This window comes from Microcaecilia unicolor, chromosome 1 (genome assembly GCF_901765095.1).
Source record: "Microcaecilia unicolor chromosome 1, aMicUni1.1, whole genome shotgun sequence".
NCBI classification, from domain to species: domain Eukaryota; kingdom Metazoa; phylum Chordata; class Amphibia; order Gymnophiona; family Siphonopidae; genus Microcaecilia; species Microcaecilia unicolor.
Window position 1 is genome coordinate 206,852,970 of NC_044031.1, and position 26,100 is coordinate 206,879,069.

Sequence of the window (26,100 nt, forward strand, 5' to 3'; positions counted from 1 at the left end):
AAACAGGTTTACAAACTGCTTTGTTGCAATCATTGGCATTAAAAAACTATTGTGTCTTTTTATAAGTTTCTTATTTAAATGTTATAAACTATCCTCAAAGAGTTTCTTATGAAAAATCCATTGCTGATATGTAAATAGGTCCCATTGTATAAAATAGGACTTGCAGTAAATAACATGTATTAGTGTGTTAGTATTCTTTTTTGTATGTCTAGTCATGAGAGGGAGTAATTTTTTTTTTTACTTCATATTTATTGAAATTTCAATATATATATACAGTCTAAACAATTTTCCACTTGAATATCAAAAAACAGGAATTATAGGAGATCAAGTACAAAGGAAAAAACAGTATAGATTTGCAAAATAGCAAATTATTTAAAAAAAAATTTGGTCCGCCAAAAGATGGAGAAAGCAGAAAAATCAAGAGGAATTACCATTATTTTTCATAATTAAGTAAATGGTGCCAGATATGATTCTAAATAAATCTGCACTAAAACAATAACATAGTAGGTGACAGCAGAAAAAGACCTTTTCAGTCCATCCAGTTTGCCCAACAAGATAAACTCATGTGCAATACTTTATAGTGAAGTAGAGTGGAGGAGTAGCCTAGTGGTTAGTGCAGTGGACTTTGATTCTGGGGAACTGAGTTCAATTTCCCCTACAGCTCCTTGTGACTCTGGACAAGTCACTTAACCCTCCTTTGCCCCTGGTACAAAATAAGTACCTAAATATATGTAAACTGCTTTGAATGTAGTTGCAAAAACCTCAGAAAGGTGGTATATCAAGTCCCATTTCCCTTTCTCTTTTCCTTATTTGTATACCTGACCTTGATTTGTACTAGCCCCGCCTCCAAACCACCAGTGCTGCCACCCAATCTCTGCTAAGCTTCTGAGGATCAATTCCTTCTAAACAGGATTCCTTTATGTTTATCCCACTCATTTTTTAATTCTGTTACCGTTTTCATCTCCACCACCTCCTGCGAGAGGGCATTCCAAGTATCCACCTCTCTCCGTGAAAAAATACTTCCTGGCATTTTTCTTTAGTCTGCCCCCCTTCAATCTCATTTCATGTCCTCTAGTTCTACCGCCTTCCCATCTCTGGAAAAGGTTCATTTGCGGATTAATACCTTTCAAATATCTGAACGTCTGTATCATATCACCCCTGTTTCTCCTTTCCTCCAGGGTATAAATGTTCAGGTCAGCAAGTCTCTCCTCATACGTCTTGTAACGCAAATCCCATACCATTTTTGTAGCTTTTCTTTGCACCGCTTCAATTCTTTTTACATCCTAATGATGACCCCATTAGCCAAGTCCTTATCCACTCAGGACCTTAACCCATTCGTCTATGCAGACGACGTCACAATTTACATCCCTTTCAAACACGATCTAACAGAAATCACCTACGAAATCAACCTCGGTCTCCATATCATGAACTCATGGGCAAACGCATTCCAGCTAAAATTCAATACAGAAAAAGTACACTGCTTTATCCTCACATCCCAATACAACACGAATATACCCACAAATTTAGTCACCCCAGATTGCGCCCTCCCCATCTCAGATAACCTGAAAATCCTGGGTGTCACTATCGACCAAAGCCTTACACTCGAGGCCCAAGTTAACTCCACAATCAAGAAAATGTTCCACTCAATGTGGAAACTTAAACGTGTAAAGCCATTCTGCAACCTTTCGCAACCTGGTTCAATCAATGGTGCTAAGCCATGCTGACTATTGCAATGGACTTTTTGCGGGATGCAAAGAACAACTCATAAAGAAACTACAGACTGCTCAAAATACAGCAGCCAGGCTCATATTTGGAAAATTGCGATTCAACAGCTCTAAACCGCTACGAGAAAAGCTGCACTGGCTCCCAATCAAAGAACGCATTACCTTCAAAATCTGCACCCAGGTCCATAAGATTATCTATGGTGAAGCCCCGGATTATATGTCTGGCCTTATAGACCTACCAAAAAGAAACACAATTGGATCATCACAAGCTGTTTTGGTTTGATTGGGGGCTGTGCTGCCTGTGTTCTGAAAAAAAATGAACTTTTCTTTCTCTATATCTCACCTGAAACAAACATTAAGGAAAAAAAAACGCTGTTCTTTCATTCGCTGGCTGTACTTTCTAAGCCTCTCTCTTTCTATTAACTCCTTTCTAAGCCTCTCTTTCTTATAAACTAATCTAAAATAGCTAGTTTTGATTCTGTGCTGGTAGTCCTTCTTCAACTGTGTTACATTTCTGTGCTGGTGATTCCTAAATTGGCTTAAAAGTGTTTCCTGCAACTGTTTTTCTATCGAGGGAAGTAATCCAGTTGTTGGATAGCTTATCTCAGGTCAGAGTAAAGGACACAGCTCTTTTCTAGAAGATAGATACAAATCTGTTTTGGTGAGATCTGATCTTTCTACACCAAGGCCTTTGTTGTCTGGAATTCCTCAAGGTGCTCCTCTATCACCTTTGCTTTTTAATCTCTATGGGGCCCTTTTACTAAGCCTTGTAAGCGTCTTTGCATGCCCAACATGTGCCAAAATGGAGTTACCACCCAGCTACCACATGGTTCTTATGGTAATTTCCTTTTTGGTGCATGTCCAATATGCACATCTGAAAAATAATTTTTATTTTTGGATATGCTTATCGGATGCACGCCAAATGGCATTTGACACACGTAGGTCATTACCGACCAGTTACCATGTGAGCCTTTACCACTAGGTCAATGGCTGGTGGTAAGGTCTCAGACCCAAAATAGACGTGCACCAATTTTTATTTTGCCACACATCTATTTTTGGCAAAAATTTTAAATAAGGCATTTTTTGCAGGTGCGCTGAAAAATGGATCCGGGAGCACCCAAAACCCGCGTCTACACTAACGCAGGCCATTTTTCAACACACCTTAGTAAAAGCACCCCTATGTGAGACCTGTTGTGAAAATTGCAATAGAATTTGGGATTCACATTCATACCTTCACTAATGATATACATTTCTATGCTTCCTTGGGATAAGCCCATGATAGCTTGAGAAGTTACATAATTGCTTCTCAAAAATTAAGAGGTGGATGATTTTTAATAGAGTTCATTAAATCCCTCAAAAGCTGAAATTCTTTGGATGCATAGAAATAATTGTATCAGTCTCCATGTATTATGGGATGGGATGGTTTTAACTGTGAAGGATCAAGGATTGACTGCTGTCATGCTTTGTTTTAGGGTTTGCCATCTAAGAGTTTGAAACATTTGCAATGGGTTCAGAATGCTGCAGCCTGGCTTCTGATTAACTCATGGCATCGTGATCACATGTCACTAGTTCTTACTACTTTGCACTAATTACCCATTGAAAAGTGTTGCTTGTCTAAATTAGTAGTTTTTGAACTTAAATTTTTTCATGGGATGGCTCCTGAGTATTTTTTTGCATAAGATCACTAAATGTGTTCCAAATTGTATATTGCATTCCCAAGAGGAAAAAAATCTTTGTTTTTCCTTCAGCTAGTGAAGGAGTGGCCTAGTGGTTAGAGCACTGATCTTGTCATCTAGAGGTGCCCAGTTCAAATCCCACTGCTGCTGCTTGTGATCGGGATCAAGTCACTTAACCCTCCATTACCTCAAGTACAAACTTAGGGCCCTGTTTACTAAGCCGTGTTATAGGTGTGTAGGCTGGAGTGGGCTTTAACAGCAGCTCCAGTAGTTAAAATCTAAGGACAGAGCCAGTCAGACTTCTATGGTCTATGTCCCAAAAACACCAAAGAAAGACCATGATCAAGTATATAATATCACATTCATTGTTGATTTAATCATGAATTGATAATGAATATGACTGTTGGATAGATTGTTCAGGTCTTTCTCTACTGTTATTTACTATGTTACTTTGATGTCTAGAATCAAGTGAAACTTTATATTTTCAGTTATACTAAAAAGAACACTACTAAAACACCCCTTGAAGGAAATGTTTTTTTTTTTTTTTGGTTAATCAAAACTAATCTTCCTTTCAGCATGGGGCAACTTTCTACTCTCTTCACCCTGCCGACAGTAGCCTAATGATGTCATCATATATGCAACAAAAGTTTCAAACTGTGGTGGCTAGCAGGCCTGGAGAATTAGGAGGAGAGAGAGAGTGGGAATGCTGGCAGCCTTGGATGTAAAGGAGAGGGAGAGTCTAGATGTCTCTCCCATAGAGGGTAATTTTAAATACATTTAAACAAATGAAGCAGAAGTTTGTGTGGAAATTTTTTCTTGTACAAGTGCCCAGACCCCATTGCAATTTGGCAGGATGTAAGTACTGTAATATAAATAAATATATGCAATTAAATGTGTGCACAAGATATAAGCAGAGGCATTCCCAGGATACAGATGGAGAGAATACAATTTAAAATCTTTGTGTGCTGTACAGAAGCTTCACTACTGTGTTTATATGATTTTAACACCTAGTGTTTGTTTTTTTGTCAGACAGACAAACAAGGCATTATAATAATCCAGTCTGTTTAGTAAAACACATGAATCAAAATACAGGCAGGGTCAAGGAGGGATCTTTTTCATTAAAATTATTTTCATGAAACAGAAGGCCTTTTTGATTGGAGATGAGATCTGGAGATTCATGGTAAATTGATTTTAAAGAATAACACCGAGTAGTGACCAATTCTTTCATTACAGTCTTAGTTCTTGATATTGTTGGTAGTGCAGACAGAGCAGATGATTTCTTACAAGAGAACAAAATGGCTTCCAACTTTGGCTGATTAAGCTTAAGCTTTTTGATAAATGGCAGGAGGCAGTAGTCTCTGGGCAGTGGTATAGGTGCTGTGTCATTTATGGGGTTTGATGTTTGTTTTTTTTAAATGTTTTTGGTTTGTGTCAATAGTACTGCTAACAATTTTCCAATTATGAGCACAATTTCTCAATAGCATGCACTATTTTTCATGAGAGAATACTATCCCTCAATAGTGCACACTATTGAAAAGTTGGTGTTTTGTTTTAGAGATGATATGAAACTACATAGGGTACATTGTTGTTGACATTTCAAATGTCATTTTCAAACAGACTGATATTCCTAAATCTTGGAAAGCCAGCTATATGTCATCAGCATACATATAAACACTAATCCTGAATTATTGAAGCCAGTTAAACAATATAGATTGAATAAGATAGAGGTTAGGATAGATACCTTGATTACACTATAAGTTAAATTGGTTAATGTTGATACAATACCTCAGTACCAGAAAAGAAAAGTTGCAAATTGAGGTATAGGTCTGGAACCACACCTGTGATTCCAGTAGTCAAGCTAATCTATCAGGAGGTTATGGTATATTAGGTAAAGCGTTACAGTCCTTTCTATTAAAATTAAAAGATCATCTTTACCTGCATCAGTGAAAGATTTCTCCAGTTATTCACATAAGGCTGTCTTGATACTAAGTCCTTCTATGAGCACTGATTGCTTTAGGTGAAGAACTTTGGTCTTAATAATGATTTCCATGAGTTGGCTGGCAACTACTTAATCTGCAATCATCTGCAACTACTTCATCTGCAATCTCAGGGTCAAGGTTTGGTTTCTTAAACTGTGAGTAAGCCAATGCCTCTACCTAGATCTTTGGGGCTACCAGTAATTGTAGACTTAGATTAACCATATCATGAATGAAAAGCACTAAAATAAGGGGCTTGTAGAGGGATGCTATTAAGACCAGAGTTCCAGTAGAACCCTTATTAAAATTCTTGTTTTGTGCCCAAAAATAATCCTCCTCCTATACTAAGGTTGCACAATGTGTATTGGGCAATGCCCGCTGCTAAAGCCAACTAAATTAGACTTTTCTGAGGCATTGATGCAAGGAGTTAAAAGATCTAAGCCAGACCCAATATTGCTGGAGGAGGCCTCATCAATGTCGGAGACTAAAGTAGATGTGTTGGCTGTTATGAATGAGATATTGCAGCTCAAGGATATGCTAAAAGACACTATCAGTCTTATTTTTGAAAGAGAAGGGCGCCCATCTTTCGACACAAATCGGGAGATGGGCATCCTCTCAGGGTCGCCCAAATCGGCATAATCGAAAGCCGATTTTGGGCGTCCCCAACTGCTTCCCGTCACGGGGATGACCAAAGTTCCCGGGGGCGTGTCGGAGGCAGGACGGGGGCGTCCTGAAGTGATAATGGAAAAAAGAAGGGTGTCCCTGACGAACACTCGGCCGACATTACTTGGTCCTTTTTTTTTAACGACCAAGCCACAAAAATGTGCCCTAAATGACCAGATGACCACCGAAGGGAATCGGGGATGACCTCCCCTGACTCCCCCAGTGGTCACTAACAACCTCCCACCCTGAAAAAAAACAACTTTAAAAACTTTTGTCTTTATTTTTTTAGAGTATGGGTGAAGGACCTCCTTCCCTGCAACGGCAGTTGAGGATGTCCTTTGCTATTTATTTATTTAAGATTTTGCTCACACCTTTTTCAGTAGTAGCTCAAGGTGAGTTACATTCAGGTACACTGGATATTTCTATGCCTCCATCCCTGCAATGGCAGTTGAGGACGTCCTTTGATATGCCTCCGTCCCTGTGACGGCAGTTGAAGACGTCCAAAATGTGGATTTTTGTGAGGAGGACATCCATGCCTGGATGTTTCTGTGAGAAGGATGTCCATGCCTGCTATAGCTCCAACACCTCCTTTATTTATTTGGATCACAAGTAGTAGCAGTGAGATTTGAACCGGCCACCTCTGGATTACAAAACCAGTGCTCTAACCACTAGGCCACTCCTCTACTCCACTCCATGCTCTTGAAATTTGGCCATTTCTGGGGGGGGGGCAGTATGCAGGTCCCTGGGGGAGGTGGTATGTGTGTGTCAACGGAGGCATAACGAGGGCGTGGACGTCCTTCTTTCAAACATTTTGGACGTCCTCAACTGCCCCCCCCCCCCCCAGGGACGGCCAAATTTCAAGGGAATGGAGTGAAGTGGAGGAGTGGCCTAGTGGTTAGAGCACTGGTCTTGCAATCCAGAGGTGGCCAATTCAAATCCCACTGTTGCTAGTTGTGATCCAAAATCCAAATAAATAAAGGGGGTGCCTGAGGTATAGCAGGCATGGTCATCCTTCTCACAAATGTCTACATTTTGGATGTCCTCAACTGCCATAGTGAAGGAATATGTGGGTGTCTCTAGTGTTAGCGCACACTAGTCACCTTAGTAAACAGGGCCTTTTGTCTCATGCAGCAGTATGGAGGGTGGTGACTGATAAAATGCAGCAGCAATCCAAATTAAGGAACCTGTGGAAATGATAGTTTTGTGGGACAGGTTGCTCCTATATGTGATTTTAATGTAATATTCATGCGGTACATGAATTTTATACGTGGTTTACTGGTTGGTCTTTTTCTGAATTGTTGTTATATACAGTAATTCCCTTAAATCAATAAAGAAATTGGAACAAAAACAAGAGGGATTTTTCGACCGGATGTGTGGGCAGAGAGTCTGCTGGTGATACAGAGCAGCTAACAGTATTCAATATTTTCTCTATAATTAGAGGGGGGCACTGGGTTAAAATCAGAGTACTTTGGGTATTAGTATTATTGATGAGAGTATAAATTGAATGACTCAATTTTAATTTTATTAAGTTTATGATCTGCCTATCAACTTTCTTCTAGCATGTCAGCAGTGCAGGCATCTTTAGGGCTGCCAGAAGGCATTGTTTCTGTCAGTTCTGTCTGTAACTCCTTAATCTTGCTCACCAAGAAAGAAACAAGTTGATTTACTATGATTGAACTAGGAACTGTCTCATTAGTTTCAGTGTGTGTTAGCCTGGTCACCAGCTTAAATAGCTGATGTGTTTTGTTTCTATAAGAAGGGATAGTGTGGGAGAGTGATTCCCTTTTTGCTTTGAGAATTATTGACCTCTAAGTAGCAATATTCTCTTTACAGTTCAGAACATTAGGCAGTGTTCTGCTCTTACGCCTTGCATTTCTGCTTAGCAGTTTAACCTTTTGTGTTTCCCGAGTGGCACAATGGGTGATTATGTTGGATGTGAATTGTGTACTCTAAGTCCTCTCTTAGAGTATTATTCCATAAAGTGGTTTGTTCCTCAGAGAAGAGGGGAAAAAAAAGTTGGCTGGGAAAAATGTTGCTTTCTCTAGCTAGGATTTATTTGGGTATTGAATAGAGTTTTCTAGAGTGTGTTTGGACACCATTCTTGTGAAGGCTTTCTGGGATCCTATCAAGGTCAAAGGTTTTAAGAAAATGGTCTAATAAGAATACTGGATTGCAGACAACATAGAGCTGCATATCAATTACAAGAACCATACTCATGCATTTGTATCACACTCTCTCCAGCACTGGCTTAAGACAGCTCAGTGCTGGAGAGAGACTGACATAACTACATGAGTTTCTGTTTTTAAAGGGATGATACACATTTCATAAGTGACTGTGAGAAGTGCATTTCTTTCTTGTGACCATTTGAAATTTGGATATTAATGTTTGTCTCTGCAGGCATTAGCTGAAATGTGGCCACATTGGGCACCTTTTACATTAAGTGAAGTTGTTTCTTGTGATTGATATCCAACTCTGTTCTGTTTGTGTGTTGGATATTGCATCTACCTTTGTCAGGATAATGGATTGGACAAGGGTGACCCAGCTGTCTTCATACCCAGTTCAGAGAACAGAACTAAGGGGAGTAGACTATAGCGCAAGGTGAGAACCTCAAGTGTGAACCTCTGGAATAGCAACAGAGAGTTCCATAGTTCCTCTAGTGAGTAGTGTGTAGGCAAGGGAGCATGATGTAAGACAAAAAAAATAGATTCAGAGTGCTTAGCCTGAAAGATCAATGGTGTTTTGATGCAGGTAAGTGGTGTACTTGCTAATGTGTTATGGTTCAGAAGTTTTGAGTGGATTAGAGACGATCTTATGGTGAACCCTGGTGTGGACCCAAGTGGTTTAAATATTTAAACTCATCTTTCCTGGGTCATATTTCTGTGAGGCAAAACATCCGATTTATCTAGCTGGATCAGGTCAATAATTCAAAAGTATTTATTTCTTAAGGATCTTAACGTTTAGGAGACCTACCTTCAAATCTTTCATCAGGTCGCTGCTGTTGTGTTCTTTACAACATGCCCTTTGCAACTGCACAATTTATGGAAACTAGACATTGAGCTCTTGGAAAGCAAGTAGTAGCTATTAACAGTGATTCAGAGTTATTCAGCTCATTATTCAAATCATGGCACGGCATTTCACTTGTATGGATCTGTAGAAACCGATAGCTATACAATCCTTCACCTGAGAACTAGCAGCCACATATGAGATGTGTGGAGTGTCACTTGTGACTTCAAAAGCTACTGTGTATGTGTGTGTTTTGGGAGCTCTGGCATATTGTCATATGTTTTCCTATACTTTTTCTCTGTTCCAGATGGTCTTCCTCTAAAACAGAGTTTCTCAACACATATGAGATGTGTGGAGTGTCACTTGTGACTTCAAAAGCTACTGTGTATGTGTGTGTTTTGGGAGCTCTGGCATATTGTCATATGTTTTCCTATACTTTTTCTCTGTTCCAGATGGTCTTCCTCTAAAACAGAGTTTCTCAACACAACCCTCAGGATACACCCAACCAGTTGGGTTTTCAGAATACCCACAATGAATATGCTTGAGATAGATCTGCATAAATGGAGACAGTGCATGCAAGTTTGCCATGTATATTCAATGTAGATATCTTGAAAACCAGACAGGCGTGGTGTTTTCGGAAGACTGGGTTGAGAACTCCTGCTCTAAAGCATGATCCTGGGCAGTAAACCTCAATTTCCCAATCTCCTTAGCCACCCCCTTCCCTTTTTTATTAACCTGTATAATAAGTTTGTAGTTAATGGCCAAAATTAACACGCAGTAAGTTCAAAGCTTCTCTGTCAACTGTTGAGGACATTCCCAACATTGCTCAAACAATTAATGCAGAGAGAGTACACTTATCATTTATTAACTGCATCGCAAATAACATAGATCCACTTAAAGTATCATCACCTGCTCAGGTGGCATTTAACTGTATTTCTCAGTGTGAAGCTGGTGCTTTAACTGTTAGCATGAATGCAAGTGCTAATGTTAACAGATTAATGCACTTTAGTAAAAGAGAGCCTGAAGGGGAGATGCACTAAAAAAAATCATTAAAGACCTTCCCTTACCGATTCCCTTAGCAAATCGGTAAGGAACAGGCATGCATCAAAGAAAAGGAATGCAAATGAGCTGCTCATTGTAGCTCACTTGCATTCTCTATTCCATCGGTAAACAGTCGGCCGGTCGGCCGGTCGAGCATGCGCAGAGCATTATGCTGGCTGCTTTGCGCATGCCAAGGACGTCATTTATGGACGTCCTTCACTCCAAAAAAAGGTTAGCAGCATGTCCAATCCCGCTGCACAAGGGCTTAGCTGCCCCCCCAGCACCGTCTAAGATTTCCTGCATGTGCATCTCTGTGACTACTCCTTGCCCCGCTCCCTCCTCGTCTGTGACGGTCTCTTTCTCTCGCTTGATCCCTCCCTTCCTCCTGCCCCCGGTGTCCTGGCGCGCTCCCTCCCTCCCTCCGTGTGTGATCCAGTCGGCTGCCCAGAACTTCAGCCTGTCAGCGGCTGCTGTAACGGGAGAGATCGCTCTAGTCCGGGATCCAACAAGAAGGCACAGCTCCCTCCTCCAGGTCTCTCTCAGCCAATCACAGTGTGTTTAGCTGTCACTGGTGTCAGTTAAACGTGCTGTGATTGGCTGAGAGAGACCTGGAGGAGGAGCATAATCGAGCACCCTTGAAAAAAAGCCCATCCTGCTTGTCAGGGACATCCTTCTAAAGTGCCTAACAAGAACATCCCTGACGAGCACACCCGGAGGTCCATAGTAGAAAACCCTCCAACACTGATCCAGCAGTTGTGCAGAGTGACCACAACCCCCCCCACCCCTGTTTTATGACTGTGATGAAGCGCCCCCTTCCTCTTCTGTGTGTGTGTGTGTACAGGAGATGAGTGCTGTGTTAGGGCTCTGCTGCTGCTGTCCCCCTCCTGAGCTGTAAAGGACATCCAAAAAGAACGTCTTTGGAGTGGGGTTTTTTTTTTAACAGATGAAGGACGTCCAAAAAGGACGTCCCTGATGACACTTTTTTTCTTCCGATTCTTTCCTTTGCCCCAACGAGAGGTGTAGACCTCCCGTTAGGTTTTCCACGGTAAAGGTATCGGAAAACGGTAGTGCATCTCATTATAATAGCCTTGCAATAGCCTTTGGATCATCTGCATTCCGTTTTCGTTAGCTGCTACCGTGATCGGAAAATGGCTTGTAGAAACCTTCAGTGCATGCCACAGTTTACTACTTGCTCGTTAATGGCTCGTTAAGTTTAGTGTATCTGGCCCTTAATCTTTCTGTAGAGGTTTGCCCTGTGTGTTGCTGCTGTGAGTTTTCAGGACATTTAAACATGGCGAGGGTTAGAGTGCTATTTTCCCTGTATAATAAAGAAGTATCCCTGTCTATCTGATTTATAATAACAACTACTCTTTAACAGGCAGCTAATTTTATGTGTGTGTGTTTGTGTTCCTTCCTGTAGGTCATCTGGTAGTAGCTAAGAGGTTGTCTGTGGTTATTTACATTCTCCTGTTTCTTCCAATGTGCAGGTGTTTAAGAGAGTATTTAAATGAGGCCATGTTATGATTGAGGTGTATGTAAGAATTTGTTTTCTTACCCTTAGGCCAGGGCTTACCTTTTGTCTGAAGCTTGTTTGGTATTTTGCTGACATTAGTAGAATATCTTAATAAAACTGATCATGCTGGAAGCAAAGGTTGGTCTTAAACTAAGTAAAGGAGTTTTATTCAACTTCTGTGAGACATACAAGACTTTTAGGCTGCTTTTTTTCAGTTACAGAAAATGCATATTATTGGCCTGTTTCACCAACTAACATTTTGCTAGAAGCATTTCAAAGGCTGGACATCAAAACCTTAGAGAATATCAGGTGCAACATTCATCTGTCCATACAGGCTATAAAGTGTAATATTTTGGCAATATTTAAGTGATATTCCTTTTAATTTCCTTGCCTAATAATTAAACTGCTGGACATTTTTCCAGCAAAAAAATGAAGAAATCAGTAGATATTGTCTGTTAGGAAGTATTGAAACCATGCAAAATATGCAGAGAGAATACCTGGAAAGAAGAAAAAGACAAAAGGCAGCAGAGAGGAGCATTGGTTTCCTGGATATGAAATCAATAACTTGACAGAAAGTTCATAAAACTTTGTAGCCCAGCATTCTGTTCCAAGTACTTCTCTGTTTCAGCATATAATTTTATTTTAAGTCTGGTGTAGTGAACATTTTTATTTAATAAGGCTCTTTTTATGTATTGATTGATTTAATGGATTGGGATTTATTAACCACATTTATGAAGCAATTCACCCAAGGCAGTGTGGTGTTTAGAAAGTGAAGTCATTACAGTTGTGCCTAATAATAAATATACGTGACACTTTGTTTATATTTTTACTTATTTATTTAGCACATAAACAATGACCATATACATGGTGAGAAGAAGGAGTTTGTGTGCCGGTGGATGGATTGCTCCAGAGAGCAGAAACCATTCAAAGCCCAGTATATGCTGGTGGTGCATATGAGAAGACACACAGGGGAGAAGCCACACAAATGCACTGTAAGTAAAGGAACTAGTAAATCTACATTTTATTACTTCTAAGACATTTGATTGAACCTAGTGATTGTTTTTTTTTTTTATTTTGTATTCCTGTTACTTTCTGGGGTGTGTGTTAATTTAAATGTTTTCAGGTACAGAACAATATTTAGCACTGAAGTTGTTTCCTAATAAAACCCAACAGTTTTATAGGGTATTATTAACTGTTCTTGAATTAAGTTCACAACTTATTATTTTAATCCGTTTACAACCAACAATCATATTATCCTCCCAAGAACAATGCTAGATGGTGAGACCACCCCCCAAACCCTCCTCACAAAGATATACAATCATAGCTCTAAATTAATCTATAGACCCCAAATAATGATGAGGAGCCCAAATACTACAAAACTTTTCATAGCACCCTGCACACTTTGCAGCTATTGATTCATATTTATATATTAAACAAATAGAATTACACCAAAAATTAATATTCAACAGAGATGCATTCTTCCACCCCCTCAAAATTTCCTGAAAAGCAACAGCAATCATAAGATGGTACAGCCTACCAATTTGCACAGAAAGTAAGTCATCTGGGGCAACAAATAGCATAAGATAACGGAACATAGAACTGGAAAACTGCATCCATCCTCTGCCAGACCTATTGCCAAAAAGACATGACTATTGGAAATAAAAAAAAAAGCATATGTTCAAGTGTTCCAATAGATGATGCACAGGACCAACATTGATTAGAAGCATAAGATGAAGTTGGGCAGGAATCCACAAGGCCCTGTGTGCAAGAAAAAACATAGATTGAGTTATAGAAGCCGATGACACACAATGAATGTTGCGGGTCCATAATTTATTCCACTTGACATATGACACTTGCACACTGACTTCCATCTCCCATATCTGCCACAAGGAAGAAACTCTAGTTCTCTGATGCGTATGATGAATCAATTTATATAACGTGGGCGCATATCTGTGTCAACTCAGTTGCACCACACAAAGCCAACACCCCTGATACAGTGGACAGTGTTACCAAATTCCTTTTCCAATCCTTAAGAGCATGTGTGAGCTGGAACCATTTATAAAACTGAGAAAGGCAGCCTACATGTGCCTCTGATCTCCAAGAATGAATTTAAACACTGTCCACACATAAGATAATCTATTGTCCTGGTATTACTCTGAGCCCAACTAGCCCAATAAAGCTGCTTCCTATCAACTTGGAGATGAGGACTCCACCCAAAGGAGAAGACCTTGAGTCCACTGTCCTTGGCAAATTTGCATCAAAAGTCTGCAATGCTAACAATGTTGATGTGAGAATCAGATTATCCTGTAGCTGCAAAGGTAGACAAGCTTCAAGTAGATGCATCAGCTTTGATGGTTTGACCAGCAACTCTTTCAAATGATACCACGAAGGCAACTGTTGCAAATTGGCACCAGCCACCCAAAATGGCACCTGTTGTGATTAAAAAAAAAAAAAAAGCAAACCTCTGTAGTGCAACTTATAAACTGGAATGGAGCTGGTTGGTTGGTTGGTTCTGTTTCCAGTTTATAAGTTGCACTTCAGAGGTTTCCTGTTACCTGGAGTGCTTGATGTCAAAGGTGGCAGTAAGCAGTGTAGCGAGATGCCATAAGCCTCCGAATATGCAGGAGTTGGAGGAGAGTGTTACCAGAATGATATAATTCCCTGTAGACCAATCAAATCTAGCCTACCTAAAGTTTAGTGACATCATTGCAAGAGTGACAGGTCTAAGGGAGGCAGTAAAGTGAGTTAAGGACTGTAAAAAAAAAATAGTTTAGTTGTACATGTTGTGCTCTCTAAGGGCTAGATTTACTAAACAACACTAGTATGACACTGCATGCTAACATATGTTTGTTATTTACTGCAGATCCCATTTTATTCAATAGGACCTATTTCTATTTAAAGGGAATTAACGGGGTTAGTGCATACTGACATGGTAGTGCAGGTTAGTAAATCTAGCTGAGTTTTTTGAATATTCAAAAGTGTGCAATGAATACTGCTTTCGTAAGTATCATAGCACATCGGGAAACAAATGTAATGTTGCAGTCATCCTTCAATGTTAATTACCCCATTCTTTTTACAAGCTTGTGGTCTTTTTTACACTTTTATATTCTTAGGAAACAGATGTACTACTACTACTACTTAACATTTCTAGAGCGCTACTAGGGTTATGCAGTGCTGTACAGTTTAACAAAGAAGGACAGTCCCTGCTCGAAGGAGCTTACAATCTAAAGGACGAAATGTCAAGTTGGGGCAGTCAAGGTTTCGTGAATAGAGGTGTAGTGGTTAGGTGCCGAAGGCGACATTGAAGAGGTGGGCTTTGAGCAAGGATTTGAAGATGGGTAGGGAGGGGGCCTGGCGTATGGGCTCAGGGAGTTTATTCCAAGCATGGGGTGAGGCGAGGCAGAAAGGGCGGAGCCTGGAGTTGGCGGTGGTGGAGAAGGGTACTGAGAGGAGGGATTTGTCTTGAGAGCGGAGGTTACGAGTAGGAACGTAAGGGGAGATGAGGGTAGAGAGGTAAGGAGGGGCTGCAGATCGAGTACATTTGTAGGTTAGTAGGAGAAGCTTGAACTGTATGTGGTACCTGATTGGAAGCCAGTGAAGTGACTTGAGGAGAGGGGTGATATGAGTATATCGGTCCAAGCGGAAGATAAGACACGCAGCCGAGTTTTGAATGGACTGAAGGGGGATAGATGGCTAAGTGGGAGGCCAGTGAGGAGTAGGTTGCAGTAGTCAAGGCGAGAGGTAATGAGAGAGTGGACGAGAGTTCGGGTGGTGTGCTCAGAGAGGAAAGGGTGAATTTTGCTAATGTTATAGAGGAAGAAGCGACAGGTCTTGGCTATCTGCCGGATATACGCAGAGAAGGAGAGGGAGGAGTCGAAGATGACTCCGAGGTTGCGGGCAGATGAGACGAGGACGATGAGGGTGTTATCAACTGAGATAGAGAGTGGAGGGAGGGGGAAGTGGGTTTGGGTGGGAAGACAAGCTCGGCCATGTTCAGTTTCAGGTGGCGGTTGGACATCCAGGCAGCAATGTCGGATAAGCAAGCCGATACTTTGGCCTGGGTTTCGGCAGTGATGTCCGGTGTGGAGAGGTAAAGCTGGGTGTCGTCAGCATAAAGATGATATTGGAAAACATGAGATGAGATCAGGGAGCCCAGGGAAGAGATGTAGATTGAAAAAAGAAGGGGTCCAAGGACAGATCCCTGAGGAACTCCAACAGAGAGCGGGTTGGGGGTGGAGGAAGAACCATGAGAGTGTACTCTGAAGGTACGGTGGGAGAGAAGAGGAGAACCAGGAGAGGACAGAGCCCTGGAACTCAAATGAGGACAGTGTGGTAAGAAGTAAATCGTGATTGACAGTGTCAAAAGCGGCAGATAGGTCGAGGAGGATGAGGATGGAGTAGTGATCTTTGGATTTGGCAAGGAACAGGTCATTGCATACTTCAGATAGTGCCGTTTCTGTCGAGTGTAGGGGGCGAAAGCCGGATTGAAGCAGATCGAGGATGGCATGAGAGGAGAGAAAATGAAGGCAACGGCTGTGAACTAAAGTAAATATGCATTTGCAAATGTGATAAAGAGGAAAAATTGTAAATAAGGCATGTAAGCATGTTTGCAAGCTTTTGCACATGCTATTCACTTTTCTGTGTGTGTAATTTTTCATTTCCAAAATAATTTGCAAAAATGATGCAAAACGCTAGAGTTGAAAAGTCATTCATATCAGCCGATTACTGATTTTTCATGTAGCAAAATTATGCACAAAAATTCATGCAAATTGACCAGCTTAGGGAGGTGTATTAAAGTTATGGGGGGGGGGGGGGGGGGGGGGGGGTTGGTTGGTTGTATCTTTTTTTGCTTTTTTGTAACAAAGCCCATGTATTCACCACAAAAATAATTTAATTTTAGGTAAATGGCTATAGTACCACAAAAATGTTGTTTTTCAATACAAGCAAAAAAAACAGCACCACGGGCCTTTAAAAATGGAACACAGTTCTTTTGACAAAAAGACCCGTCTTTTTGTCAAGGCTCATTCATTAAAGAACTGTGTTCCATTTTTAAAGGCCCGTGGTGCTGTTTTTTTTGTTTGGATTTTAGTTTGTACTTCGTTCCCTCTCTTTTGTTATATCCTGTTTTTCAATACAAGGCCATTTCTACAGAGTGGGATGCAGGCTTTTAGTAAAAGAGGCTCTTAATAAAGCCTTTTTCTAAAACATAAGTACATAAGTAGTGCCATACTGGGAAAGACCAAAGGTCCATCTAGCCCAGCATCCTGTCACCGACAGTGGCCAATCCATCTGCAGGAGTGAACATATACTTGCTGACATGCTCATGCTGTTGCGGTAAGAGGAGCCTGTGAGAATGCTATTGACAGCACTGTGCTGCTGACCATTTTTTCATAGTTTATCTGGGATTGTGAGTCCCTTGGCACACCCTTTTTTGTACTGTACCCCTGAGGCAGCTCATGAGCAGGTGAAATGTGGACCATGTCGGTTGACTGTTTCATAAAGATGTCTTGTTTTGGAGCATTCTAGTTTGGGATCTGCTTTTTTTTTTTTTTTCACCATTTTGTAAATCTACACATGTAAATGCTGGCAATTAAGTAGTGAGGATGCGATTTTAATTCTGTTTCATTGTGAAGGCAGAAATAAAGAACAGGAGATTAAGGAGAATGACTCCCTTAATCCCTCATATAAAGCCCTAGTCAAAACAAGTACTATTTAAAAATCTTTACATGGCTCTAAGCTGTTGTAAACTTAGCATGGATGTTTTTGTCCATAGATATCTATTTCCTTTGTGAATTGGGGAATACATGTAGATTTTTGCTCTGCCCAAACTTTACCCCCATCACATCCTTTGAAATCCCTGCATGGTGTGGTTTTCCACATTTAAATAGCAGCTTTCTAAAATCACTGTTTGCACTTATATATGACCTAGACATGCAAATGGTGCTATTTATACCTGGAAATGCTTTTAAAATAACCCCCGTGGAGGGCATAATCGAAAGGGACACCCAAGTTTTGCTGAGGACGTCCTCGCAAAACATCCCAGTGGAGGGGCGGGGAAACCCGTATTATCAAAACAAGATGGATGTCCATCTTTCGTTTCGATAATATGGTCAGGGATGCCCAAAACTTGAAATTTAGGTCGTCCTTAGAGATGGTTGTCCCTAGACTTGGTCGTTTCTGATTTTCGGCGATAATGGAAACCAAGGATGCCCATCTCAGAAATGACCAAATGCAAGCCCTTTGGTCGTGGGAGGAGCCAGCATTCGTAGTGCACTGGTCCCCCTGACATGCCAGGACACTAACCGGGCACCCTAGGGGGCACTGCAGTGGACTTCATAAATTGCTACCAGGTACATAGCTCCCTTACCTTGTGTGCTGAGCCCCCCAAATCCCCCCAAAACCCACTACCCACAACTATACACCACTACCATAGCCCTTATGTGTGATGGGGGGCACCTAGATGTTGGTATTGTGGGTTTCTGGTGGGTTTTGGAGGGCTCACAATTACCACCACAGATGTAAAAGGGGGGGATGGGCCTGGGTCCGTCTGCCTGCACCCACTAAAACTGCTCCAGGGCCTGCATACTGCTGTGATGGACCTGAGTATGACATTTGAGGCTGGCACAAAATATTTTGAAAGATATTTTTTGAGGGTGGGAGGGGGTTAGTGACCACTGGGGGAGTAAGGGGAGGTGATCCCCGATTCTCTCCGGTGGTCATCTGGTCAGGTCAGGCACCTTTTTGTGCCTTGGTCGTAAGAAAAACAGGACCAGGTAAAGTCGTCCAAGTGGTCATCAGAGACGCCCTTTTTTTCCATTATGGGTCGAGGACGCCCATATGTTAGGCACGCTCAAGTCCTGCCTTCGCTATGCCTCCGACACGCCCCCGTGAACTTTGGTCGTCCCCGCAACGGAAAGCAGTTGGGGATGCCCAAAATCGGCTTTCGATTATGCCGATTTGGGCGACCCTGTGAGAAGGACGCCCATCTTCCAATTTGTGTCAAAAGATGGGCATCCTTCTCTTTCAAAAATGCGCCTGAAAAGAAACTATAGAGTGAAATTGGCTAATACTTATCTTCCTAGAATACAGGTTTCTCTGGGGCTTATAAGCAACACATGGCATTCAGTGTTTTTTTGTTTTTTTTAAACACCTACCACTGCAGTTAAACTGAAACTGGCTAATTAGTGCCAACCCGGAAGTGTTATCCAGTTAGCAGCCATATTCAAACCATCAACCAGCTAAAAATCTGAACAAAGCTAGAAAATCCTTTTTGCTGTCTTACGTTTACCTGATTAATTGTTTTGCTCCTGGCCTGAATGTGGCTACTAACCAAATAAACTGTGGCTCAACCCAGGATTCTGCAAAACAGCAAAAGTAGAGGCTGACAAACGCGCAAACCAATAGGGAGATAATATAAAAAAAACAGTTTATTCAGAATATTCCTATCAAGGACCCGACAAGGTCCATGTTTCAGCGCCAAAGCGCCTACCTCAGGGGTCACAATCAACTTTCTACAAAAACCAGAACAAATTAAAAACATAATATTAAGAGATTTCAAATAAAATATATCCGCCTTAATAAAATATGTAGCCAAACATATACGGACATTCATAACAGTATTGCACATTTGTAAATATATAATGATAAATTATGTAAAAAAATGTTAATATATTATAATTATGTGAGCAGATATTGTGGACAGAGAAACACCAAACAATGAAAAGCGATAACTGTCAAATAAATGACTGATAAATGAAAGGCATAGGTCAGGCTGATGAAACATTGACATATCTACATATATATTTATCCTGATCTAATAGTAAAAAATACATTCATACAGCTTGAACAAGTAAAATACTTCAAGACATCATGATCCAACACCATTTAAACTACATTATATTTACATATTAATTATAAATATAATTCAATGAAATAATGTCAAACCTCCAAGAAGAAGCTGATAGGCTTGAATAATTCCTTTATATATGCAAGTTAATCCACTGTAAAAGAATAAAAACATTTTTTTAAAAACTACAGAGGGATAAAATTCCTGTTATTTCATAAAAATGTAAGTCAGTTAAAATGGGCCATTCTATATATATGTATATACATCATCATCTTTATACAAAACATAGGTGTAAAACATGTATTTATGTCTAAACAGGCAAATGCCTAAGTAAACTATTGGAATGTGTTGTGCACTGTAATACCTAAAATTGCTGAATATGTATCATTCACATGAAACATTCCAAAATGGAGGGATAAAGAGTATATGTCACGTGGAGGGGCATAATCGAACGTCGCCGGCCAAATAGATCGCCGGCGATCTATGTTGGCGGCGGCGCTACAGCTGGCCGGAACTGTATTATCGAAAAAGATGGCCGGCCATCTTTTTTTTTCGATAATACGGTTTAGCCCGGCCAAATGCGGTGGAGTTTGCCGGGTTTGAGATGGCCGGCGATAATGGAAAGTTATGTCAGCCATCTCAAACCCCGGCCAAATTCAAGGCATTTGGCCATGGGAGGAGCCAGCATTTTTAGTGCACTGGCCCCCCTGACATGCCAGAACACCAACCAGCCACCCTAGGGGTCACTGCGGTGGACTTCAGAAAAGTTCCCATGTGCATAGCTCCCTTACGTTGGGAGCTGAGCCCCCCAAACCCACTACCCACAAATGTACTGCACCTACTAAAATTGCTCCAGGGACCTGCATACAGCCTCTAGGACTTATTGCTGCTGTATAACTTTGGCACAGCAGTTCACACCAGAAGACTAATCTCTCTGAAAAAGTCCTTTCTTGAAATAACCACTTTTACGCACAGTTAACTGCAGATCAGAGGTTGTGCCCCACTGGCAAAGAGTCCCCTGGTACTAAGATTAGCAGTAGGTCAGAGCTGGCACAATGGTGTACAATGCCCTCTTTCAGCACCATTCAAGGTAAGAACTACGTTCTCTAACGTGGGTAACACAGGAAAGGGAACTAAAACTGGCTTACAAAAATGGCCACTACCGCATGGACTACAACAGGAAACAAAACAGGGCACACTCTGACCCAGTTAGCAGGGGGGAAAAGCACCATGGGAGTAGAGCCCAGTACCCTGCACCCACCACAATGCATTGCTAATGTGACTCTGCAGGGCACCTAACAGAAAAGGTGCCACACTCACCCGAGAGCCACATCGCAACCAGGGAAAGGCTGTCGGAGGATACAACACATTCTGCTGTCATGGAGGTGGGTACGGCATTTGAGGCTGGCATACAGGCTGGCAAAAAAGGTTTTTAGTTTTATTTTTTTTAGTTTGGAAGGGGATTGGTGACCACTGGGGGAGTATGGGGAGGTCATACCCCATTCCCTCCAGTGGTCATCTGGTCAGTTGGGGCACCTTTTGAGGCTTGGTCGTGAAAATAAAAGGACCAAGTAAAGCCAGCGAAATACTGCTTAACGCTGCTTTTTTTTTCCATTATCGGCGAAAGCCGGCCATCTGGTAGCCACGCCCATGCCTGCCCATGTCCCGCCTTTGCTAATCTACCGACACGCCCCCTTGAACTTTCGCCGGCGAAGCGACGGGAAAGCGGCGATGCTGTCAAAAATGCCACTTTCGATTATACCGATTTCGCCGCTTTTAAGAAATCACCGGCCATCCCCCGATTTGTGTCGGAAGATGGCCGGGATCACTTTCGATTATAAGCTGGCTAGTGACACTAGCTCACATTACCATCAAGATGTGAAGAGAACGAGAGAGCTATACAGCACACCAAAAAAATATATAGAGTTATAAATCAAATAACTGAAGAAATAATTATATAGTATAAATAAAGTGCCTTCCACAAAGAAAAAATGTATATACACAAACATACCGAATGGATAGGTATACAGAGGAAAACTACAAACAGACTCATTGCACCAAAAGACAAAAAAAAAAGTGTGACCAATAAATGCTTGAAAAACAGAACATACTCTGAGTCTAACTTAATTCAATAAAAACAATGAAGCAAGAAATAAATACTCCAAAAAAGATAAGAGAAATGAAGACCACAAAACAATCCTGAACAAACAAAAAACTTACCAGAGAGAACAAAAGAACAGCCAACCGATCAGCAAACACCATGTGACAAGTAACAGAATGCCAGGAAATGGCAGTTATTTAAACTAGATAGTCATTCATATGTATGAGCTTCTCGTTAAGTATGTAAATTATCTACCAAAGCTCAAGCAGACAACAAATGACGGCATTACACTTATAGTGAAACCAGTATCGTCCACTCAAAAAAATAAATAAACAGCAGTAATGTTGCATACCATTAAAAATTATGTTGGCACACAAAAAAAATAAACTTTAAAAAATGAATAAGAACAAACCATTAAAAATATATAATAATAAACATTAAATGTTCTTAATACAAAAATATGAAGACTAAAAATTTTTTTTAAAAACTTATATCCGATGAATATATATAAAATTATCAAAAATATCAAAACAAACAAATATATATATATATATATATATATATATACATATATATATATATGTATATATATGTATATATATATATATATACATACAGGGACCGTGTCGGGTCCTTGATATGAATATTCTGAATAAACTGTTTTTTTTATATTATCTCCCTATTGGTTTGCGCATTTGTCAGCCTCTACTTTTGCTGTTTTGCTTTGACTTTCCGTGGAGGCGCCTCCTGTCTTCTTGGATTTGCTCAACCCAGGATTCTCCCATAGATCACCTCAGCATTGTTCAAATAGTGCCAAAGAGGTCAGAGGATATATTCAGCAGCATAGTCTGGTTAATCCTGCTAAATACCTTGCTCACTGGCACTTTATCCTGCTGACTGGATAAGTGCCTTCGAATATTACCCCATCATATTATATATGTACTTTTGTCACTAATGTTCCTTATATAGCATTTTATTATTTACACTTTTAGAAATATAAACATTCAAAATAATTCAACATTACATATTGCTTGCAGTTTGAAGGTTGCTCAAAAGCCTACTCCAGACTAGAAAACTTGAAAACCCATCTGAGATCTCACACCGGAGAAAAGCCATATGTCTGTGAACATGAGGGTTGCAACAAAGCTTTTTCGAATGCATCTGACAGAGCAAAGCACCAAAACAGAACACATTCCAATGAGGTAAGTGGGCAAGCAATAAAGGATGAAATCCTCTCAACAGAAAGACACCAAAATAGCTTTCGTAGACCTGTTATTAGGATCGTTTAGCACTCTGAACATCCTTCTAAATGAAAACCACAATTTTGCCTGCCAGGGATCTGACTTATACAGAGGGAGTTCACATCTTCTGTTGATATTTTAGTGTGGTTCCAAACTGGGTCAGACTAAAGGTCCATCTAGTCCAGTTTCCTTTCCCCAAATCTCTCTTAATTACAGTTTCTGGAATTTTTTCCTCCAGGAATTTGTTCAAAGCTTTTTTTTTTTTAGTATGGAATCTTTTTTATTATTGAGAAAACCAAATACAGCAAGATGCAATATATATTCAGACAACATAATGATTGGAAATCCAAACCCAACAACTTTTATTACCTCCACCTCCCTACTATCCCACTCCCCACCTTTAATACCAGTACAAAAGTACATCCAATACTAATTCCGCCATTCACCTCCCCCCCAATCCCACACAGAGTCCTAGAAGGTACATCCTTTCCCTACATTCCCTAAGGGGTCTGTGTTCTTATAGACCCCCAGGAAAGCAAAGGGAAAACATCAAATGAGAATCCCTAAGTCCCTTATCTCCCCCCCCTCCCCCTTGTCAGCCATTCAAAGAAACTAGGCTATCAAAAGTACAAGACAAAGCAATTTTATGGAGATTGACCTAACATAGGCCATTTAAAGTAAGACATCTGCTCCTAGGGGGCAACGAGTCTAAGTATGGGCTCCAAAGCTTCAAAAATCTGGTTTTGCATTTATAAGATCCCGTCACCTCCTTTGCCTCCCATGTTATTAGAGCATACACCAAACTGCGCCAGTGCCAAAAAGTAGGTGGGAGATCTGAGGTCCAAGACTGAAAGATACATTTTCGAGCTAACAGACACAGTTTCCGAAACAACAAAGTACCTGCTGCCATAGGGCCCTTAAATGATCCATGGCAACCCAACATCAACTGTATCAGAGTACCCCCCAATCCTACATTGCAAAAGTGAGGCCAGGTATGCAACCACTTTGCCCCAAAAGTGTCTTACCTCAATGCAGTCCCAAAAAGCATGGTGAAAAGTATTATCTAACACTTTACACTTTGCACAAATGGGCGATGGCAAACCCCCCCCCCCCCCCCCACACTAAACAATTGAGCTTATGAGCAATAAGCTCGAAATAGGACTTGAAAAGAGCATTCTCTGTAGTTTGCATTGCTGGTGAGTCTTGCTGTGCACTAAATATATCCCACGAATCCAAGGGTACGCCAAGATCCCTCTCCCTATTATGCCAAAGCAATTCCAGGTCCCTGGAACACTCAAACTTCCACAAGGCCTTATGAATCCATGAGACATTAGTTGTATTAGATGAGATAGCATCAAAAAATCCCCGGCATATTGGTCCCAATATGAAGACTCAGGGAGTCCTTAGAACAGGAACAGACATAGTGTTTTAGCTGCCAATAAGCAAATGTATCTCCCCACTGAATACTCTCCTGACCTCTCAAAAGAGCCAGGGACTGGAGATCTCCCTCCATATCTATAACATGTTCTAAGGTTCCCAAACCCAGTCGCTTCCACCAAGGAAAAACTCTGTTTTCCATACCAGGCTGAAAGGTGGGATTGCCCAGCAGAGAAAGCAGATCAGTGATTTGCAGGTCTCCTCCCAGGCCTCTCATAAGTATATGCCACGCCTCTCTTAAAGGGCCTAGAAGCACACTATTTCTCAAGTCTCTAGGAATCAAAGACCGATCAATATGCAATAGAGAAAGCAAGTTATAAGGGGCAAAATTGGGTATCTCAAACTCCAAAGGAGTAAAACAGCTTTGGGAGAAAAGCCAATCCTGGACATGTCAAAACAAGCAGGCAATATTATATGAGCCTCAAATTAGGCAAGCCCATCCCTCCCTGTGCCCAATTCCCCATCAAATATTGGTAATGCAATTTTGGTTTCTTTTTAGCCCAACAGAAGCCCTGAGCCAGTCGATAAAACTGCCATAAGTCTTTCTGTAAAAGGCGTAGTGGCAATGCCTGAAGCATGTACAGCCATCTAGGCAAAACCACCATCCTAAAAAGACTAATCCTCCCCTGCTAAAGACAAAGGTAACGATTGCCAACTATCCAACTGCCGCTCTGTTTTACTGATCATCCAGGTCATATTAAGATGGTATACCTCAGCATTAAGACGATATACCTCAGCTACATTAGGCGATAAGAGGATGCCTAAGTATTTAAAAAATCTATCAGCCCACCTCTGGCTCTCAGGCCAGAGGAGTTTAACTTCAGAAGTAGAAGCCGCTTGAATCTGGACAAATCAGAAGTAGAAGCCAATTCTTCCGATTTGTCCAGATTCAAGCGGAATGCCGCAAAATCTCCAAATTCAACAAAAGTCTCCAAAAGGATGCTCAATGAGTGATGGGATTCCATTAAGAGAACTAATAGATCATCAGCAAGGCTGCTACCTTGAAAATATTTGTTCCAATAGCAACCCCGTGAATCTCAGGACTAGAATGGATATCATGAAGAAGAGGATCTAATGTTAAAAAGAAGAGGCAATGGTAGGAACCTTGCCTTATCCCATGCCCAATCAAGAAATCCATTAACCAACACCTGAGCACGAGGAGAAGAGTAAAGCACCCTGGCCGCAGACACAAACTGTCCCGCAAATCCATATGCACCCAAAGCAGCAAACAAAAAAAAAACAACGAACCCGGTCAAAGGCCTTGTCAGCATCGAAGCTGATTAATAGGGATAGCTGAGCATGAGTAATCACAGTCTCCAAAGAGACTAATATATGTCTTAGATTCTTAGCCAATGAGCGACCTTGCACAAACCTCACTTGTGATTCATGAATAAAAGAGGGTAATACACACCCCAACCTGTTAGCCAACATTTTGGCAAACAATTTCACTTCATAGTTTAAAAGCGAGATCGGTCTATACGACTCTGGGAGAGCAGGGTCTCAGTCCGGCTTCTGTGAAACAATAATTTGTGCTAGATTCAAATGATCAGATAGAGATTTCTCATCCACCCATGCTTTAAACAGGTTAGTCAGAGGAGGATAATGGTGTCATCTTATACAACTTGGCCCGAAAGCCATCAGAGCCCAGCGCCTTGTCCAACAGGCTATGGCAAAGTGCCCAATGAACTTCATCCAAATGAATTGGTGCATTTAAAAAATCACGGTCCAATGGAAAAAGGTGAAGGAGATTTAAACTCTCCAAATAATGATGACCAGGTAGCCCATCCAACTCAGGAGGTGTATATAAAGTTTGATAAAAAGTTTTAAAAGTATCACAAATGGCTGTATCAGTGTGCACCAATTTCCCAGAAAGATCTTT

At 41.0% G+C, this 26,100-nt stretch overlaps 1 protein-coding gene across 1 annotated transcript in view; it reads left to right on the forward strand.

The window, feature by feature from the left end:
• Window positions 1–26,100, forward strand: part of GLI3 (GLI family zinc finger 3) — a 608,365-nt gene that overhangs the window by 549,200 nt on the left and 33,065 nt on the right. The window contains 2 exon segments of the mRNA XM_030203853.1: window positions 12,439–12,588; window positions 22,581–22,745. Coding sequence (XP_030059713.1) covers window positions 12,439–12,588; window positions 22,581–22,745 — 315 coding nt within the window.